General features: G+C 40.8%; 1 protein-coding gene across 1 annotated transcript in view; it reads left to right on the top strand.

The window, feature by feature from the left end:
• Window positions 1-2,302: 2,302 nt before the first annotated feature.
• LOC125456614 (protein phosphatase 1 regulatory subunit 7-like) overlaps window positions 2,303-22,508 on the top strand; it is a 65,810-nt gene continuing 45,604 nt past the window's right edge. Inside the window, exons 1-2 of the mRNA XM_048539894.1 lie at window positions 2,303-2,489; window positions 2,823-2,935. Of these exons, the coding sequence (XP_048395851.1) occupies window positions 2,888-2,935 (48 nt within the window). The 5' untranslated portion in view covers window positions 2,303-2,489; window positions 2,823-2,887. The remainder of the gene's footprint in view (window positions 2,490-2,822; window positions 2,936-22,508) is intronic.

Raw genomic sequence — 22,508 nt, 5'->3', positions numbered from 1 at the left:
GAGGCTGAGGGGTGACTTTGTAGAGTTCTATAAAATCAGGAGGGGTAAGGGTAGGGTAAATAGCCAAGGTCTTTTTACCAGAGTAGGGAAGTCCAAAAATAGAGGGCATAGGTTTAAGGTGAGAGGAGAAAAATATAAAAGAAACCTAAGGGGCAACATTTTCACACAGAGGGTGGTGTGTGTACGGAATGAACTGCCAGAGGAAATGGTGGAGATGGGTACAATTACAACATTGAAAAGGTATCTGGATGTGCACCTGAATTGCAAGAGTTCAGAAGGATTTGGGCCAAATGCTGGCAAATGGTACTAGATTAATTTAGAATATCTGGTCAGCATGGACAAGTTGGACCGAAGGGTCTGTTTCCATGCTGTACAACTCAATGACTGCTAATCTGTGAAATTTTCAAGCATTCATGTTTGCTTTTGTTGCTTTAGTCAAACTCTATGAATACATCTTTGCATGTACCATTTCACATGTCAATATGTGAGTTTATTTTGTAAGCAGCTAGGGAGCTTTGCTGGGAAATCTAAACATTTTGTTGTATTACCTCTCTGCTGCCAGTCTTGTTGGGGAGGTATACGTGAAGTTAGTTCAATACCAGCTGTAAATCCACATGGTAAGTTTTTCTCCTTTTCTGTACTTGTGAAAGGTGCTGTATAACTACAATTTCATTCTCTTTGTAGATAATGTTGCTACCTGGAGGGAGAGATAAAATACAGACTCATAACCTATCCATCAAGCAAATACATTGCAAAATTATTAATCAACTTGACTTTGTTAACTTCCTTGTTCCCTGCTACAAACAGCTGAACACCTGCGGCCACGTGTCTGAAGGTTGAAATGATATGGGGGACTCTATTTGCATGTCAACATGGTCATTGTTAGAATTATTGTTGTTTAGAATTTGTGATTCAGAGTTGGTGCCAGAAGCAAAGTTGTCTAAGTTTGCAGATGACAATATATTTAATGGGGATGTTACAGAGAATATAAAGAATGGATGGATTGAAAAATGGACTGATTATCAATAAATGGTATTTAAAGTGAAAAATCACATGATTAAGGATGGGAAGACATACAAAAAGCTACAAAAACAAAGTTGCTGGAAGAGCTCAGCAGGTCTGGCAGCATCTGTGAAGGCGAAAACAGAGTTAACATTTTGGGTCCTGTGACCCTTCCTCAGAACTGCGGAAAGCTCTTTGGTATGGGAGACTTCACCCAGGATATGGATAGGAGAATCTAAGATGAACACAAGTTTGTGGAGTTTGGAGGATGGGAAAGCGATCAAGAAAAGATCAGAATAGGGGAGCCTGGAGGTAACAAGTACAGGGATGAGGATTTCAGCAGCAGGTAGCGATGTAATGGTGGTGGAAGTAGGTAGTCATTGTGCTAAAGAATATTCTGGCTATGGAGGGAATGCAATAAAGTGTTTACCATTGTGATTCCTGGGATGGCAGGACTGCTGCAGAGTGGTGAGCTTGTAGAATTCTCTGCCACAGAAAGTAGTTGAGGCCAAAACATTGCATGTTTTCAAGAAGGAGTTCAACATAGTTCTGTGGTCTAAAAAGTTAAAAGGTATAAGGAGAAAGTGGGAAAAGGATACCTAGTTGGTTAATCAGCTATGAATGGCCTACTCCTGCTCCTATTTTCTATGTTTCAACGATTAGAGAGGATGTAGTGTCAGAGCTCTACTTGCAGATCAAAGAAAATGCCTAGCTCATAACAGTCCGCTTCAACTTGAGAACAACTGAAAGGAAGTAAACTGGAACCCATGATGAGAGAATGAAATTACTACTGGTGACTGAGATGATTGTTTTCACCTTAATTAGAAGAAATTGTTTCTTGTCCAAGAGTACTTGGTCTGACCAACCACTCAAGTTTCACATCTGCAACACGAGAATTGTGCGCTCCTTATTATACATCTCACTACAGGATGTTTACAATTTTGGGCATAACTCCATTGTAACTAAGCCTTCAGGAACTGAACATCTTTATGCCTTTATCATGAGGTACAAGATAAAGCAGATGTTCCTTACCTGATGTACAGTTATCCTGAGATTTTTGAATTCCCAAAGGGACATTAATCTTTCTGAACTCCTCCACACTCCCGTAGTTATGAAAAAGATCCATCAAATATATTTGTCATGTTGGCCGATGACTGGAACAAAATGAACGCATTGGCTGCAATTTTTAATAAGCTCCCAGGAGGATCTGATTGTCACTGGTGACATATTTTTTAAATAAAACTGCACATGTGTTGGCGTAAATGATAGAAGTGTTAGTACTTTTGCATGAGTCACGGCAATGTGATATTAACAAAGGAAATGATATTCTTCAAGGCAAGAACTCTGTTTTCGGAACATTACCTTGATTGCTGCAATGAAATAATTGGACCATGTGTGAGCTTTCAGGAATTATGTTGGACTAATCATTTCTCACTATCCAGGATGATGATGTGACGCACCAATTGCGTTTTCTGCAGTGTAATCAGGTTGGCAAGCTTGTGCACTTACTAATTGATTTCAGATGCTCTAATTGCAGTTTGTAACAAATTATGTATGGGTCATGGTATCGCAACTGTATTTGTGTTAGTTAATCAATTAATGTTGAGCAGACTTAAGCAATAATATCATAATCCTCTATATGGACACCCTCATATGTTAACTAAATGGAATGCTTAAAATCAGTCCACAAAGAGGAAGGAATGCTTAAATTCTATACGTTAAGGGTGAAGAGTTTTATTGTCATGTGTCTTTTTACAGAAGGCTTTTATCATTAGCAAGATACAATCTAAAGAGGATATTCTGTTTTTAAATGCTTGCAGGCTACCTCTAAACAGCAATGTTATAGCCTAGAGCAGAGTCATCCAGTACGTCAACTGCTTGCTATATGTGGCTAATTCAGGATCCAGGCATGGCAAATTTCATTTTATTATCAGTAAGTAAACAATGAATAATAGTTGCTCCTGTTATACTTGGGATCTCAAACCTCATGCATGCAAAGCACATATAAACAGTTTAACCTTTCGTGTACTTGCTGTAGAATGGTCAGAAAGAAAGAGTACACAAATAATATTTGGTTGTAGCGTGTCTTATTTTCTTGGTTTAAATTAAATGGATGGATTAGCTGACTTACAATGCCCAGTGATGCTAACAATATTGGTCATCCATCTCTTCTCCTTTATCCCCACCTAGCCAGGCCTTGGTGTGCCCATTTGCCACTGGGTGGTGGAGATCCCCAGGGGAGGGCCCTCTATGTGGGGATCCTCCCCATTTCTCTTGTGGATCTTAGATGGAGGGTGTTGCATGCAGCAGTCCCTTGTAATCGCAGGTTGCAGTGGTTCACAGACTTGTGGCCCAAAAATGTATTTTCATATATTATTTATTTTAATTATCTTAAAGACCTCCTTTTGTGCTTTTGGTTACATTTCAGCACCATGCTCCTAATCTTTGAGCACCTGGTGTGGAGGGGGGCGAGCAGATCAGAGGATCTCCTCGTGAGCTTGCTCCTGGGCCTGGCCAAACTGGGCATTAATAAGTCCGGGCAGCAGGCCGTGGAGGGGGTCATTATCATCAACTGCCTGCCCCTTTTCTGTGGCTATGTTCAGACCTGGGTGTCCCTGGAGAAGGAGCATGTGGTGTTAGGGGAGGCAATGGCCCAGTGTGGTATGATCGCTGGACTGTTAATCCAGAGACCCGGACAATACTCTGGGTACCTGGGTTTGAATTCCGCCACGGCAGATGGTGGAATTTGAATTTAATAAAAAAAATCCGGAATTGAGAATCCAATGCTGAAATGTAACGAAAAATCCACCTGGTTTACTAATGTCCGTTAGGGAAGGAAACTGCCATTCTTACCTGGTCTGGCCTACATGTGACTCCAGACCCACAGCAATGTGGTTGACTCTGAACTGTTTTCTGAGCAGGTAGGGATAGGCAATAAATGCTGCCTAGCCAGTGACACCCTCATCCTGTTAATAAATAAAGAAAAAAATCCACCAATACTCTTGACATCTTTCAAGAAAGGTGGGCACAGTGGGGTGTGGAATGCTTTATCTCCCCCTTCAATTCTATTTTTATTTGACCCCTAGCCATCTCTTCACCTTTTTGTTCACATGGGTATTGTCTCCAGCAGTTCTTCTTACTACTGGTTCTTCAGTCACATGGGTGTCGTTCCTGGTGGTGGTATGTTAATAAAAATATTTGCACACCTGATGTTTTTACTATGTCTCACACTTGCGCACGCACAACAAGGGTGCTGGGGAAATGAGTACTGCTGCTGTATGGCAATAGGGTAGGGGTTTGACAAAAAAAGGCAAATAAAACAACATTGGTTCAATTCCCATAATGGCTGAGGTTTGCTATGGAACATTCTCCCTCTCAACCTATCCCTTCAACACAGACATGGTGACCCTCTTTAATGAGAGGATAATGCTGTAGTCTGGTAAGACTAGAGTGATGTAAACTTTTATTCTTCAGGTAATGCAGCATTGACTCAACATTAACAACGTAAACTTTGTCAAACTCTATCATTACAGCAGTCCTGACTTCATGTGAACAAGGAGCAGGGGTAGTCTATTCAACTGCTCAAATCTGTTCTGCCATTTAATAAGTTTATGGCGGATCTGATTGTGACCTTAATTCTATATTCCTGCCTAGCCACTGATAAATTTTCACCCGCTTTCTTACAAAGAATCTATCTACATCTGTCTTGAAAATATTCAAAGACCCTGCTTCCACTGGCTCTTCAGGAAGTATGTTTCAAAGGCTCACAACCCTCTGAGAATTATTTTTGCATCATCTCTGTCTTAAATAGGTGACACTTATTTTTAAATTCACCTAATTTTACATTCCATCAAAAGTGGAAATATTCTGTCCATTTCTACCTTGTCAGGGCCTCTCAGGCTCACTTACGTTTCAATTAAGTTGCCTTTTACTCTTCTAATTCCAGTAGCTATAAGCCTACATTGTCCAAACTTTTGTCAAAACACAACCTGCCTATTCCATAAGTTATTCCATTATTCCCTCTTTGAGCTGCTTTCCACATATTCATATCCATCCTTAAATAAGGTGACCAATTCTGTACCTGGTTGTCCAGATATGGTGTCACAGGTGCATTGTTTTAACATCTTTAATAACAGCTTCTAACATTTTCCCTCCGGCAGATATTAGGCGCACTCGCCTGTACTTTTCTGCTCTCTGTCCTTTTGAATAAAATAATTACGTTTGCTATTGTCTAATCTGAAGGAACCTTCCCAGAATGTAGGGAACTTTTGAAAATGAAAATAATGCATCAATTATCTCATGAACCAATTTTAAGATTGTAGCGTAAGTCAATCTTGATCTGGGCACGTATCAGCTTGCAGCCCCAAATATACGCGCACTAACACTCTCTTGGTGATTGTTCTTTTCTTTAGTCTTCCCTCCCTTCCAGTTCTTGAATTACAGCTATTTTTGAGATGTTATTTATATTCCCTGGAGTTAAAAGCAAAATACCAGTTCAATTCATCTGCCATCTCCTTAATTTCCAACTGTTCATCTCCAGATTCACGATCTGCAGGCAAATATCCAACGGTGTTAACTCTTCTGCTTTTTAAATGTCTATAGAAACTTTTACTACTTGTTTTTATATTTGAAGCTAGCTTTCCCTCATATCCAAATTTTTAATCCTTATTTCAGCCATTCTTCCCTTTTTGTAATATTCTACCCAATCCTCTGACCTTCTAACTGACTTTGCATAATTACATGCTTTTTCTTTAAGTCTGCTATAATCTTAAACTATTTTAGTTAATCACAGATGGTGGATCCTCCCTGTATCTATTCTGTGTAATCTAAAACATCCCCTTCAATGTTTGCCACCGCATCTCTATTCATCTAAATTTTAATCTAATTTGTCAATTCACTTTGACCAGTTCTGCTTTCGTACCTCCATAGTAGATTATATTTAAATTATAAAAATATAATCTCAGACCTAGTGTCCTCTCCCTCAAACCAAATGTAAATTTGGTCATTGTGCAAATTATGGTCATTGTGACCTAGTGTGCCTTCACAATTAGGTCATTAATTATTCCTATCTATTGCACAATACATTACTAGTACAGCCTGATCTTTGGTTGGCTTCAGAATGTATTTATTTAAAAAAACTCTCCTGCAAACATTCCCTGAACACCTCATTTAGACTAAAGCCATATGAAATATGATCAGCGGGTAGACCCTTTGGCACTTCAGGCCAGCTCTGCCATTCAAGAAAATCATGCTGATCTGTTTGTGTTTCAAATTCCATATTCCCATGCAGCCCCAGTAATCTCTGATTCCCATGTGAAACAAGAATCTATCTACAGCTGCCTTATAACTATTTGATGACTCTGCTTCCACCACCTTCTGAAGCAGAGGGTTTCAAAGTTGCACAACACCCTGAGAGAAGAGTTATCTTCCAATATCAATCTTAAGGCAACTTCTAATCTTAGAACAGCGTCACAAAGTTCCGCACTCACCAACAAGAGGAAACATCCTTTCCACATCGAACTTGTCAAGACCTCTCAAGATCATATATATTTAAACCACATCATCACTCGCTGTTCTAAACTCGAGTGAAACAAGCCCAAGCTGTTCACCCTATCCTCATAAGACAACTTGTTTTACCGAGTGTAGGGGTAGGTGATGCCCTAGTGGTATTATCGTTAAACTATTAATCCAGAAACTCAGCTCATGTTCTGGGGACCCAGGTTCGAATGCCACCACGGCAGATGGTAGAATTTGAATTCAATAACAACAATCTGGAATTAAGAATCTACTGATCACCATGAAATTATAGTCGATTGTTGGAAAAATTCATCACATTCACTAATGTCCTTCAGGGAAGGAAATCTGCCATCCTCAACCTGGTCTGGCCTACATGTGTCTCCAGATACACAGCAATGCAGCTAATTCTCAATTGCCTCTGAAATGGCTTAGCAAGCCATTAAGTTTAGCAATGGCTACAACGTCTCAAAGAAATAAAACCGGACGGATCACCTGGCTTCAACCCAGGCACCAGAAAAGACAACAGCAAAAACAGCCCTGTCAACCCTGCAAAGTCCTCCTCACTGACGTTTGGGCTTGTGCCAAAATTGGCGCAGCTGTCTCACAGACTAGTTAAGCAACAGCCTGACATAGTCATACTCACAGAATCATACCTCACAGACAATGTCCCAGACACCACCATCACCATCCCTGGATATGTCCTGTCCCATCGGCAGAGCTGGTGGCACAGTGGTATACAGTCGGCAGGGAGTTGCCCTGGGAGTCCTCAACGTTGAGTCCAGGCCCTATTAAGTCTCATGACTTCAGGTTAAACACGAGCAAGAAACTCTTCTGCTGATTACTACATACTGCCGTCCCTCAGCTAATGAATCAATGCTCTTTAATGTTGAGTAACACTTAGAAGAAGCACTGAGGGTGGCAAGGGTATAGAATATACTCTGGGTGGGGGATTTCAACGTCCATCACCAAGAGTAGCTCAGTAGCAGAACCAATGAGTTGGTTGGTTCCTAAAGGATGCAGCTGCCAGACTGGGTCTGTTGCAGTTGGTGAGGGAACAAACAAGTGGGAAAATCAAATTTGACCTCATCCTTACCAATCTGCCAGCTGCATTTGCATCTGTCCATGACAATATCGCTAAGAGTGACCATTGCACAGACCTTGTGGAGTCAAAGTCCTGCCTTCACATTGAGAACAACTTCCATTGTGTTGTGCGGCACTATGACTGTGCTAAATGGGACAGACCACACAGATCTAGTAACTCATAACTGAGCATCCATGAGACACTGTGGGCCACGAACAGCAGCAGAATTGTACTCCAGCACAATCTGTAACCTCATGGCCTAGGATATCCCCCACTCAACTGTTACCATTAAGCCAGGGAATCAACTCTGGTTCAATGGAGAGTGCAAGAGGGCATGCCAGGAGCAGCACCAGGCATACCTGAAGATAAAGTATCAACCTGGTGAAGCCACCAAACAGGACAACTTGCATGCCAAACAGCATAAGCAGCAAGTGATAGACAGAGCTAAGTAATCCCACAACCGATGGATCAGTTCTAAACTCTGCCACAGCCAGTCAATAATGGCGGTGGACAATTAAACAACTCACTGGAGGAGGGTGGTCCACAAATATCCCCATCCTCGATGATGGAAGAGCCCAGCACATCAGTGCAAAAGATAAGGCTAAAGCATTCGTAGCAATCTTCAGCCAGAAGTGCTGGGTGGGTGATCCATCTAGGCCTCCTCCAGTGGTCCCTATTATCACAGATACCAGTCTTCAGCCAATTCAATTCACTCCATGTGATATCAAGAAATGGTGAGAGACACCGGATGCTGCAAAGGCTACAGGCCCTGACAACATTCCGGCAATAGTACTGAAGACTTGTGCTCCAGAACTTGCCGCTTCCCTAGTCAAGTTGTTCCAGTATAGTTACAACACTGGTATCTACCCGATAATGTGGAAAATTTTCCAATTATGTCCTGTACATAATAAACCAGGACAAATTCAACTTGGTCAATAACCACCCCATCAGTCTACTGTCAATCATCAGTAAAATAGTGGAAGATGTCATCAACAGTGCTATCAAGCAGCACCTGCTCAGAAAATAACCTGCTCAGTGATGCCCGGTTTGGGTTCCGCCAGGGCCATTTAGCCCCTGACCTCATTACAGCCTTGGTTCAAACATGGAAAGAAGAGCTGAATTCCAAAGGTGAGGTGAAAGTGACAGCTCTTGACATAAAGGCTGCATTCTACTGGGTGCGGCATCAACGAGCCTTAGCAAAACTAGGATCAAGGGGCATTCTGTTCGCCATAAGCTTATTCAGATACTTAATGGAAGGAAGATTTGCCAATCAATAAATTAGGTCTCAAGGTTTGACTTTTGATGTATTGAATTGCAGATAAGTAATATAGAATCGTACAATATAAAACTGTATAAAATTAACAAACAATTTGGTAACATTAATGTTGCTTTAAAGTCACACCAATGTAACTTTGTTCTTTTGTCTAGTTGGTGAAAGGTAACTGCCGCAAGTCTTGTTACATTAATGTTGAGCAATCTTAGCAGAAAGAGGATGACGCTCAACAAGGTGAAGTTTTCATCATTGAGCACAGTTCCTGCTGGACTCTGTATTCTATTTGCTGGTGCTTTGGCCTTGTTGTGGTTAACCACCACATTGCAAGAATAAAAGCTCGATAACACAATTAATCAAATGTAATCAAACTTCCTGTTTACACTCTAACATTTTGAGGTGAGATTTCTGGCACTACTGAGAAATAACAGTGTGAGAGGCTGTTTTTGACACAGTCTGCACAGTGCCTTCACTTGTTTGTGATGAGTCTTGCTGACATCATTAGAAAAGTTACCTCAGGGAAAAGGCTAAAATCAATAAGGTTTGCATCAGCAAAGTTATAATTCCAGCTGTATGACATATTCAACTGACAAGATGATTCTGCAGTCCTGTGGTCCTGGAGAAGTCCGGAGGATACAGTTTGGAAAATCAGGTCTTAAAAATGATGTAGTCCTCCCTCTACACCGTGGCTCCTGAAATTCCACATTTCCTATTGAAATTAAGCAACACCAGTGTTGAGTAATACAATACTGTTACAGAACCTAAAGGATTAGGATCATCTGATTCCCATGCGGAATGTACTAGAGGCAGAATAGATTAAAAAAAAGTGAGAATTCTCCTGGTGACTGTGTGCGGTGACATAAATATGTACAAAAGATTTTTCCTTATTCAACATTTCTAATGGTCTGCAGTCATAACAACGGTTAAGAGCATAAATCACAAGTAGACCCTTCAGTCACCAAAAGATATCTGGTGGTGCAAACACAAAGTGACCTAGAATGCATCGTTTTAACGTGTTCTTCTTTCCACATTCCTTTACAATTATTTCTCTCCCACATAGCTCGGCAAAGTATCCCAATCACTGTATTGATCATGTCAGCAGTGTTTATTTATAAAGGAACACAGATCACAAGGTGAAAAAAATTGCATTTTCTGAGTGCTGCTGCCTCAACCATGTTTCTTCATCTGGGACCTAAAACAATTATAAATGTGTTTTTTCATGAGATAGTATAGAGTCAGTCATTCTGGTCCTATAGTCACAAACTTTCTATGTTTTATAATCCCTTCTTGCACAAAAGAAGAAGATCTGATGACAAGAAAGAGAAAGAATAACTTTTGGTGATATCAGGGATGTTTACATGTTTTTCTTAAAGATAATTCATTTTTAATTCTCTTTAAATTATTTAAAGAGAATAGGTTCACAGCACCGTCACAAGCAAACATAAACATTAGGAACAGAAGGAGGCCATTTGGCCCATAAGCCTGCTCCATCATTCGTTAGGTCAAGGATCATCTGTTTGTGTTCTGAATTCCACAATCCCATCAATCCCCAATGACCTTTGGCTCCCTTGCATCCTAGAGTCTACCTTTGGGTTAAAATATTCAATGACCCTCTTGCATTGCATTCTGAAGCAGAACGTTTTAATGTCGCACAAGCCTCTGAAAGAAAAACATTCTCCTCAGCTTAGTCTTAAGAGGTATAGAATCTAGCACATTCCCCCTCTGTCTGCGTGGGTTTCCTCCGAGTGCTCCAGTTTCCTCCCATAGTACAAGGATGTGCAGGCTAGGTGGACTGGCCATGCTAAATTGCCCATAATGTTTAGGTTAGGTGGTTAGACATGGAAAATGTAGGGGAATGGGTCTGGGTGAAATGCTGTTCGGAGGGACGGTGTGGACTTGGGCTGAATGGCCTGTTTCCACGCTGTAGGGTTTCTATGATTCTATGCTAGAGATTGAAGCACGGAAATAAGCCCTGCAGTACAACTCGTCCATGCCGACCAGATATCCTAAATCAATCTAATCCCATTTACCAGCACTTGGTCTATATCCCTCTAAATCCTTCCTATTATGTACTCATCCAGATGCCTTTTAAATGTTGTAATTGTACCAGTCTCCACCACTTCCTCCGGCAGCTCATTCCATACATGTACCAAACACTGCATGATAATGTTGCTACTTAGGTCCCTTTTAAATCTTTTCCCTCTCACCTTAAACCTACGCCCTATAGTTTTGGACTCCCCCTGCCCTGGAGAAAAGAAGAGGGCGATTTCTAGATTTAAAACTGTGTCCCTTAAGCTCTCGACTCACTCGCAGGAGGAAATATCTCTTTGACATCACCATTTCAAGACCTATCAGAATTTTATGGGCTTAAATAACTCTACACTCTTTTAACCTACTGTGAAAACATTTTTTCTTTATAAGACCCCATACTCAGTCTCGGTATGAATCGAGTAAACTTTGGCTGAACTGCCTTTAACACATTTACATCCTTCCTTAAAGGAGACTAAAACAGTATGCGTTATTTGAGATAATAAAATGTGAGGCTGGATGAACACAGCAGGCCAAGCAGCATCCCAGGAACACAAAAGCTGACGCCTCGGGCCTAGACCCTTCATCAGGCCCTCTGATGCAGGGTCTAGGCCCGAGGCGTCAGCTTTTGTGCTCCTGGGATGCTGCTTGGCCTGCTGTGTTCATCCAGCCTCACGTTTTATTATCTTGGATTCTCCAGCATCCGCAGTTCCCATCATCACTGCGTTATTTGAGATGTGATCTCACCAATGACATGAATAAGTGAAGCATAAGCTCCATTCTTTTGGGTTCAGTTGTTCCTTTAATATACGATAGCACTCTGCTAGCAGTCTATTAGCTGCATACTTAAGTTTTATGACTCATCATTAGGCTAACTGCATCCCTCAGGATTCTGCAATCATTCATCATTCCAATAATGCTTGTCCTTTTACTTCATCCTGCCAAAGTAAACAACTTCACATTTCTCCACTTTATACTGCACCTTCTAGATTTTTATGTACTTTCTTAACATGTCTACGTCAGTCTACATCCTTGTTATGTCACCTTCACAATAGTCTTTCCTACCCATCGTTATATACTCTGCTAATTCAGCCACAATTGACATCAACTGTGGGACTCCATTTGTCACATCCTGCTAATCTGATAAAGGCACAATTATGTATATTGTCCACTTTCTGCCGCCCAGCCAATCTTCTATCCATGCTTGTATGTTACCCGCCTTACCTTGGCAATAACCTTTTATGTTCAGCGATATAGGGTACATTGAGGTGTTCTTTTAGACTTCCAAGGTCATTCTGTTGCTCAATCTGCTTTGTCCAGGTTCTTTCACTTCTTCACAGGGGGCACAGAGAAAATGGTCAATCTTTAAAACATCACTTAGTTATTAGTTGAAGGCAGCAGCTTACTACAATTAGTGGGAGAAGATAACTAGATTTCTTCAGGCCTCAGGTACTTTTACCGGAGAGAGAGAGAGAGAGAGAGAGAGAAGGAACCTGCTCTTGTTGCAGTCCAAAGGCTTTTTGCTTTATCATTCACATCCACAAGCTGTTCAGCTACCAGGAATCTGAACGTTGTTGCCAGGCCAGTGGTGTTTGGCAACCACGCCTGGTTACAATTGTACAAACCAATCTGCTACTTGTTGCCAACCAAATCTCTCTCTGTCCACATATGCTCCTGCTGTGCCATCTACAAATATCTTTGACCGTTGCTTGAAAAAGTAGCAATGTAGACACCACACAATGAGTTTTAGTAAATTGTTTTAAAAAGAGCAGCAATTTATTCCAAAATCCTTGCTTTTAAAACAGTACTTTTTCCCATCTTAGTCCACAATAAAAATGCAAACATTGAAATGATACAGTCTTGTCACATTACCAGATCAATTCTAGTAGTAACCTAACCTCTATTGTTTTCAGAATGCACTGCTTTAAGAAACTATCCCAGAATGATTGTATGGACCCCTCAACAAGACTACTATTATCAATCTGACTTTTCAGGTTATATTAAAATCGCACATGATTATTGGACAAGCAGCTATTCTTTCTTCTTGTTATACTGACTAAACTTTGGTTAACTTTTGGAGGCCTGTAGAATGCTCCCACAAATCACTTCTTTCCCCAGTGATCCTCACCTCAAACCGACCCGATTCTGCAGCCTGATCTCCTCAACCAAGGTCATTGCTAACTATTGCCCATAATATCTTTAATGAGGAGTGCCACCTCTCCACTTTTACCCAGCTTTCTATGCCACTTGAGCAACAAATACCCCTTAGTATTCAGAATCCAATCTTTGTCATTCTGCTGCCATGTCTGCAGAATGGTATTAGACAATATTTATATGCCTGAACGAGCACTGTAAATTCATTTAATTTGTTATGAATACTATACATAATCAGATACAGAGCCTTTAGGTTTTTTTTGCTATTTTTCTAGCCTCATATTAGGTACTGATTTACCTGCTTCTTCTGCAGTACAATATTCAAAATCAAATTACAGTGGCTTCAAGAAGTGTTGTGCAGAACAAAAACCTCTTCCGCACCTTTTACCGAACACCTTGCTTAGCATGCATTGTTTCTTGCAGTGAACCTTACTTCAAGTATGTCTTTCCCCCCAGTTTGAACTACGTTCCCAGAAATACTCACTAGCCCTCTGCCTAACTCAGGCAAAGAACCCCTCATACTGATTGTGCTCCCTAATGCCGACTAGAAAACTAAGGGTAATGTGTGTTCCTCAACAATTTTTTTAATGTACTTGTCAGTTTTAGCAGAGAGGCTAATACTACTTTGAATTTTTTTAAAAAGTCGTTATGTAGTTTGCATTTTAGAAGTAAAGATGAAAATGAGGAGAGATGTTGATTTTCGTAACTGCCAATGCGACAACACCTTTGCATATCTTTTGTGCAAAAGAACACCTTCTGGTGCTTCACAGGAGCATTGTACAGAAAATCTAGCCAGGTTTCTGCAGCAGATCAGCTGGGATGGGGCGACATCAGGCTTTGTTTCAAAAGGTAGAGAGAAAATATGTGGTCTTTGTGATGACATAGATACATGGTTTTGGACTTCTCCTGGGATTAAGTATGACACCAAAGTTATAAAACATTTGGCCTTGTCTCAGAGAGTTGCCAGGAAGAGATGGGAGTTGGGTATCAGAGTTTGGAGCGAGATCTGAAGAATTTCTTAAGCTTTCCCAATATTTAATACATAAATATATTTGTTAGATGTCAGAGTAGGCCATTTGGTCCCTAGGGGCTGCATCACCATTTATAATAAGATTATGACTGACTTCAATATGACCCAGCTTCACACTTCCTCGATTCCACTGATTGTTCACCCCTTGCTTACTAAGGCGCTACTGAGCTCTGCCTTAAAAATATTTGAAAACACTGTTTTTATCATCTTTTCATGTGAGAGTTTCAATAACTCAAAACACTTAACAGAGGAGTTATTTCTTCATCAATGTCTTAAATGAGGACCCCTTAGTTTTATAGATTGACCCTGAAATCTACATTCTTCCAAAAGAGGAAACATCTTTTTCAAACCCATCCTGTCAAATTCCAGAAGGATATCATATGTTTGAATCAAGTCCAGCAGATATAAGCCAAGGCTATTCAAATGTTTTTCAAAGGACAATCTGTCCATTCTAAGTATTAATCCCAGTAAACCTTCTGTGAGCTGCTTCCAATGCATCTACATCCTTTCTTAAATGAGGACCTTGGAGAGGAAAGGGATGTGGAAAATTAATTAATGGTTTGCAAGGATGGTGGGGCCAACAGTCTTTTTCGAAGAGATGGATGATGACAGTCGGTTTCACGTAGAGAGACCTAATGCCTGAAAGAGAACTGTCAGGAAAGGGGATTGGTTGAACAGCAGTTCAGTAGAAATAGAACTGAGGTAGGTTTCATGCATACAACTGCTTTGAGAGGGCATGAAGGGAGATAGCATAGAAATTGGATAAGAATATGAGTTCAAGCGAAGAACTTTTGTCCAGTGGGCTAGTGGAAATGATGAAAGTGTCAAAAGCAGCCAGTCAGGTAGCCTTGGTCCTTGAGCTCCTTGCACAAATTGTATGAGTTTTTAAAAAATTGATTCACAGCATGAGAACATTGCTGGCTAGACCATTATTTATTGCTCATCCCCTATTGCCCAGAGGGCGGGTAAGAGTTAACCACATGGCTGTGAGTTTGGAGTCATGTGTAGGCCAGACCCGGTAAGGACAGTAGTTTCCTTCTCTAAAGGACATTAGTGAACCAGATGGTTTTTCTGACAATCAACAATGGATTCATGGACCTTTGAATCATAAATGGCTTTAGTAGAGGAGAGCAGGAACCAATAGTGCTGTATGTTGTTCAATCAAATCGAGTAGAAAATTGCGAAACCATATGTCCATTATATCCTATGAATCTGTGTCTTTTGACTAAAGGGAATGCAGGAGGGTGTCATACCAGTAGAATAGTGAAAGTCAGAAAGAGTAATGCTTCTATTGGAAACTAGACCATCAAAGGTGTAGGTGAGGACATGATTGACCAAATCAGAAGCTGCAGAAATGTTGGAGTGAACAGAATGCCAAAGACTAGAGAATCTGAATTTTGAAAGTGCAGTTTGAAGTGAACTGGGGGAGGGATTATTCTAGGAGCAGATGCGATGCCAGTTTTGCATCATACCTCACCTACCATATTCTGAATTTTGTCATCTTGGAGAAATATGCATTATTTTTCACATTAGTCACAATTGACATCAACTTGAAGATGAAATGTGATTTCCCTGTGGAGTGTGGGTTCAATTAATGGTTAGATTCTTAAATGTCAGTGGAAATGAATTTCCTGTTTGTGAATAATGGCCTTTCAATCAGAAGGGGTATCTTTTCAGCATCTTCCCACTTGCTCACACAACTTAGAGCAATGAAGGGACCATTTCCTGTTTACTTGAGTAGGCTAAAGATAGAAATACTTTACAAATAACAAGTAATGTGATTAGTCTTATGGTTTAAGTTGAAGGTCAGCTGTAAACAAAACATCAAACAAGAAGGACTTAATAGATCAGAATGGAAGATTCACAGCAATCGACAGAGGGGAAAATGTATGCAATTTAATTTCTGAGTGAGGAAGGTGCAGAAGCATAGAGTAAAAGCCAAAATTGATTCCCAGCCCATCTGAATTTTCATTGGGCCAGTCCAATAGTACTGGGTGAGGGAAGAATGTTAGTCAAGATGCAAAGAGAATCCTCTTCTGACAACACCAGCCAATCTTCATCGCCACCACAGGAACAGATTTTTAGGACCATGGTTAGCCCCTTGCTCAGTTTGAACATTTTGGTTCAGCACCATCTTTTCCACATGCTCCTTTCCCAAAAAGAAACTCCAGTCAGACTTACTCCCCATCTGTCATGCGATGATGTGTCTAATTAAGTAGAGATTAAATACTTGGAAGTTTTATGGAACATTGCCCATTTTTGATTTCCCCCTGTTTTCAGCCCAGACAGTGATCGATGGCATGTTATTCAGACTCGCAGAATTTTGCTGTTGCCTATCCCTGTATGATGTATGAAAATGGTCATGATAATCTATTACAAAGGATGACATAAAAAGACACCTGGTTGATAATGATCTGATTGGGCATAGTCAGCATAGATTTGTGACTAGGAAATCACAAGTAATGAATTTGTTGGAGATGTGTGAAGATGTTTGTAACAAAATTGATAAAGGAGGGCCGATGGACGTATATACTTAATTTTCAAAGGGCATTTGATAAAGTTTCCCACAGGTGCCTGATTAGAGAAATTGAACTGCATGGATTGGAGGTAATGTACTGGCATGGGTTAATGATTGGCTAACAGACAGAAACCAGAGAGTGGGAACACATTGGTCATTCTTATATTGGCAGGATGTGACTAGATGGATATCATAAAGAACCGCACTTGGGCCCCAACTCTTCACAATATGATTCAATGATTTGGAAAAGGGAGGGAACCAAATATAATATTCCCCAATTTGCAGATGACACAAAGCCATGTGGGAATGTGTTTTATGAGGAGGATGTAAAGCAGTTTCAGGAGGATTCGTACAGGTTTAGTGAGTGGGCAACAACATACAGTAGGAATACAAAGTGGTAATGGTCAGGTGATTCACAATGGTAGGAAAAATAGATGTGCAGAGTATTTCTTTAATAGTAAGACATTGGAAAGTGTAGATGTACTAGATGTCCTTGTGGATAAGTCATTGAAGGCTAACATGCAGGTGCACTAAGTCATTAGTAAGAATAATGAAAAATTAGCCTTTTTTGGAAGAGGATTTGAGTACAGAAGTAACAAGGTCTTGTTTCAATTTTAAAGGAGCTTGGTTAGACCGCACATGGAGTACTGCGTGGAATTTTTGCCTCCTTATCTCCAAGACGATATTCGTGCCATAGAGTGCAATGCACTCTAATTTATTAATTAAAAGGAATCTGCCTGTATGAATGTAACCATCAAAAGATTGTCATGAATTTGTGTGCATGATCCTCAGAGATCTGTTTGGTGTCTTCATTCTGCCATAGCCATTGTCTTCCACTGATATTTGCACTTCCAGGCAAGGTTAGTGGATGGCTTCTGGCATACACAGTTACCTTCGGAAGAAGTGCTTAATGACTTGGAGGATGTGCAGGAAGTTGCATGAAAAATAATTTTTTGGGATGCCGCAGAAGTGATTCTGATGTTAGCAACATCAACAGCAACTTATTTTTATAGAGAGCCTTCAATGTAATGAAACATTTCAAGCAGTGTTCAGGAGCATTATAAATCAAGGTACGATACTGAACCATGAAAGGAGGTATTTTGTTAAATGAGCAAAAGTATGTAAAAGAGATAGGATTTCAGAAGTATCTGAAAGGAGGAAAGTGAAGTGGAGTAGAAGAAAGCTGCAGGAGGAGAATTTCAGAGTTTGAGGCTGAAGTAACTGAAGGCATGGCTGTAAGTGGGTGGAAGATTTTATTTGGGATGTACAAGATGCCAAAATTAGAGGAACTCACGTACTTCAGAGGTTTGTGAGGTTGGAGAAGATTACAGAGATAGGGAGGGATGATACCATGGAAAGTATTTTAAAACAAGGATGAGACAACCAAGAATATGTTGCTCAACTGGGAGCCAATGTAGGTCAGCGACCGCATGCACAATAGGGAAAGAAGATTTGCTGCAGTTAAGGTATGGACAGCAGCATTCTGGATGTTGTCAGGGTTACAGAGGATAGGATGTGCAGTCCCAGCCATTGGAATGCATTTGGATTGGCCAGTATAGAGGCAGCAAATGTACTGACAAATAAATCCATCACTGGTCTGTGTATTGCACACCACCAAAATCTCCAACTTATCAAACCTACCTCTTTCTGTGTTGGTCACTCAGCAACTAGCTCTTAATTTTCATAGAAGTTGACTTTTAAAATCCCAACTACACAGCCTAGTTAAGCTGGTGAAATGCGTATACAGTTGATTGATCATGACAGCATTGCTGCTGCTTCTAATGCTCCAGGAAGATGGGGATCTCTCTTCATTAAGGTATTTAGTGTAAAGGCCTAAGTCATCATGGTCGAGATCAACTCCTCTCAAATCTCTTCCAGCATGAGCAATGGGCCTGAAGTGCTTCACAATCTCTCAATCTACTCTCCAGTGTAGCATTTTTCATTGACAAGGCCCAAGCATCTGAGGACAAATGTGACTCTTGCGCCCTCTGATGGGGCTTCTGCCCTCCTGCCACTCACTTTTGGAACTTGAGTGCAAACATTCTTGAGCAGGCAGACACAAATTACTACTCAGCTGACATCATGTGTGATAATTTACTGACTTCAAACATAATATTGTGGTGAGGAGGACAGCACAGGAGAAGGCTGTTAAGCTCATCCAATTCCAGCAGCACGTTCATGGGACAATTCAGTCAATCCCATTTCATCCCCAATCTATTGCTGTGGCCTGCAGGTCCATTTTACCTAAGTTTCAATTTTCCTTTTGAAATCATTCATTGCCTTGTTGTGAACAGGAGAGGTGATGGGTCTCCTCTTTCTAGAACCCCTCAGTAAATGGCAAAAAAATTCTTCTCTTTTTAATACTCAGTTATCTCTGACTTCCTTTAAGATATAGGCACTTAATCTGAATTAATAAATGATTTGCAAGGTTTTCTTGAGCAAAGGAAAGAGAAACTTTGTTGCCCACTAAAGCCATGAAGAAAATGATTGTCCAGGAATTCCAGACAAAATAACATACAGAAACACATTTAAATGATTTTGATACTGGAAGTTCCTGCACAGAAGCACCCTTTAATGAAATAGTGGCGACCCATCCAGAAATCCTCACAGCCAGCAGGGGAGAAGGATTGTCATTAACATCGTGGCCCTTTTGTGACTTGAATAAAAAACTCATTCTTTTACCCCTTATCCAAACAGTGACTCCCACTTCTGATGAGTGAAAACCAAAATATATTGAGTGATAATCAGACAAATTGGATGCAGAAGAGGTACAAACATGTAATATTTTAAAAGTCTCATTTTTAATTCTTTGTGGGGCCACAAGGAAGAACTAGCTGTTTGGAGACCCAATTGAAAAGCATGCACCTCACATAACCTGAACATTCTGCACCTTTCAAACCACCTGATGTTTTCCCTCAACTCATTTTTTTCACCACCAGTTTCTAATTCATTTATTTTATTCTTTTATGGGATGTGGGCATTAGCAGCAAGGCCAGCATTTGTGGCCCATCCCTAAATACCTTTGGACTCAGAGACATGCTGGAGAACTTCAGAGGGCAGTTAAGAGTTACCATGGATCTGGAGTGACATACAGGCTAGACTGGATGAGCAGGGCAGAATTCCTTCCCCAAGGACATTTACCAACTGAGTGAGTGGTGACCCCCCCTTGTCAATGGGGCTTCAACTTCAAGTGATGAAATGTCACTCAAAGGGCAACAGAATTACATGGATCATCAAACATACCCGTGAGTAATACAAGCTATATGAACTTTAGGCATTAACTTACAGTGTTAACTCCAAATCCTTCCCCCAGCACTCATCCATATGATTGAAAATTGCAAATCATTTCCATTAATGGCCACGATGCAATAATATTTGGCGGTCAGGAATTATTGACTATAAGTTGCACGAGGTAGTAATTACCTTCCAAGTTCCCAATGCCTGCACGTGGTACAGGAGCTGCTCACTTCACACCTTGGGCCTTAAAACCTCATATAATGCTACAGATGTGTCGGCCATGTGCCTTCAGTAATGTATTTGCAATTAGACAAACGTTCGCACATGCTGGTGATGGTAAAAAATTAACACCTTTTTAAAAACCCAATAACTTATCTATGTTGACCTGTCACCCATGCCATCAAATTGTTTCTTTCCATCTGTTATGTCTCATTGTGATCCTGGGTAATGGAAGCCTGCCCAACTTTGGAGCTCAATATCATTGAAACTTTGGCCTGACAACCTCGGACACACTGTGCCTGGGCGAGCCAGACATGCCGAATGTCTCTTGGCCAAGGCAGGTAAACCCTCCCCGGCTTGACCTCCCACAGGGCTGAGAGGGGGCAGGCAGGGTGGAGGTGGATATCCTGGCCACCTCTGGAAAGTCCTGAGAGAAGACTTCTGGGATGGGTGGAGGGTTGGGGGGAGCCAGTATGTGACTCTTCCTCTGGTTTGACTCTTTTAAAATTGCGCAGGCTTTCACACTCATCTATCAAATCACCACTAAACCTTTCCTATTCTTAGGGGAACAACTCAGCTTTGCCAACCTCCCCACACAGCTGAAATGCCTTATCACAGTAATGTGGTCAGTCATGTGCAATGATGGTGTGCACCATGATGATGATCATCCTTGCATTAAGCATTGCCTGGTATGTCTGAGCTGCTGGATACATGGGAAGCTGACAAAGTGCAGAAAAAGGTTACAGATGGGTGTGGTGTCACTGTAACCTAAGTGGGCTGTGAAGGATGATGTGATGGAATACACATGATAAGGCAAAGTGAAGGGGAGGAAAGTTGTACAGTACAGGATATTGGAGAATCAATATGTACCATTACTTTCTTAACCTAAGGAGGCCATTGAACCACTTCCTGCAGTGCAATTCCTTATCTGCTGTCTGTCTCAATGCTCTCTAACCACACTGTAGCAAGTTCCTTTCTCCTATTTCTGGCAGCAAGTATGTCCTTTTACGCCTGGCAGCATCGAGCAGCATTTGAAGGGGATCATCACTGATCCTGGGTGCTGGCTTCATGAACTCATTCTAAACACCACTGGCTCTTATATATTCCATTTTATCATTACTTTTTAAATTGTCTAGTTTTAGAAGTTACCAACCAGTTAGCACTTCCCTTTCACTTGGTATAAGTGCTGTTTTCCCTCCGAAGGGTCTGCTTCCATGCTGTATGACTCTATGACTCTGTACATTAGTACTTCTTACAAAGTATTCTGATGAGTGCAAGTCTAAAAACTTTGACGAAGTCTTTCCTTTTAGCTATACTCATGTACTGCACTAGCAATTATTTGAAGTGAAATTATTCCTTGGTATATTCCCAATGTGGTGCTCATGGAATACTAAACCATTGGTGCCATATCTTCCTTAGTGTCAGGTTCTGTAGATCTTTGTCTGCATCATGTATATATTTCTCACAGATATTGAAAAGAAGTCAGATAAGGCCAAACACTTCCAAAATGATGGCCAGGTACCACAGGTAACTCAGCTTGAGTTTCTGTCAAATGATTGTACTTGTAGCAGAGGCTGAAATAGGAATTTGAAAGAAAAGGATACGATCTTGTGCTAACATCGAAGTCCAAATATTTTACCTGTTTTTGTGATTCATGAGTGTGGCAAGTTATGTGAATATGAGCAAAACCACAGATTGGATCAATGCTGGGGAACATTACAAGCTCAAAATTTAGCCAGTGCTGAATTGGCCGAGATCAGCTGATAGGGCAGTGCAAAGTCTATGGGTATCATGGTCTTGATGTGGTAATGGGCAAGTTTGCAAAATTTGGGGTGGAGAAGGGTATGGAAAATGTACATTCTGGCAATTATAGGGAAAGAAAAGAATATCAATCATTCATTGCTGTTGTTTCAATTTTTCATCTACTCATTCCTGATCAAAGAAAATACACGGCCTCTGAAACAAAAGTTGTGTAGTGATTCCGATCTGATTCCCTGGCATTTGTTCTCTGGTCTCTAATATGAAACTACTCAGTGATGGTGGTAAAGAGTTTCTGTTGACTGTGGCTGAACACCTAGTAAGACCTGTTGCATTCAAAGACAAATACAAGCCCATGAGGAATGAGCACCTGATAGTTGAGTGCTGAAGCAGCTTTCACTGTCACATTGCAACGTGCAGTATATATTCTCTCATCAGTTTCATGTCTGACAGGGTACAGTATCTCAGGTTTAACTATCCTTCTGCAGAAGCATGTGAAAAGAGGAAAGGAATCAGCAGAAAGCCAGCAAGTGACTGTTTTGTCATTTACACTGAATAAATTAGCGTCATGTTGTTCAGTTTCCAGACCACATGAAGATCATGCTAAACTTTTATCAAGTATAGGTGGAGATGGCTTGAAATGTGAGAAGTAGATAGGGCTGCTTTGAGAAAATGTCACTATATACCAATAACG

Source organism: Stegostoma tigrinum, chromosome 8, assembly GCF_030684315.1.
Source record: "Stegostoma tigrinum isolate sSteTig4 chromosome 8, sSteTig4.hap1, whole genome shotgun sequence".
Classification (NCBI taxonomy): Eukaryota; Metazoa; Chordata; class Chondrichthyes; order Orectolobiformes; family Stegostomatidae; genus Stegostoma; species Stegostoma tigrinum.
This window is presented reverse-complemented; position numbering and strand designations above follow the sequence as displayed.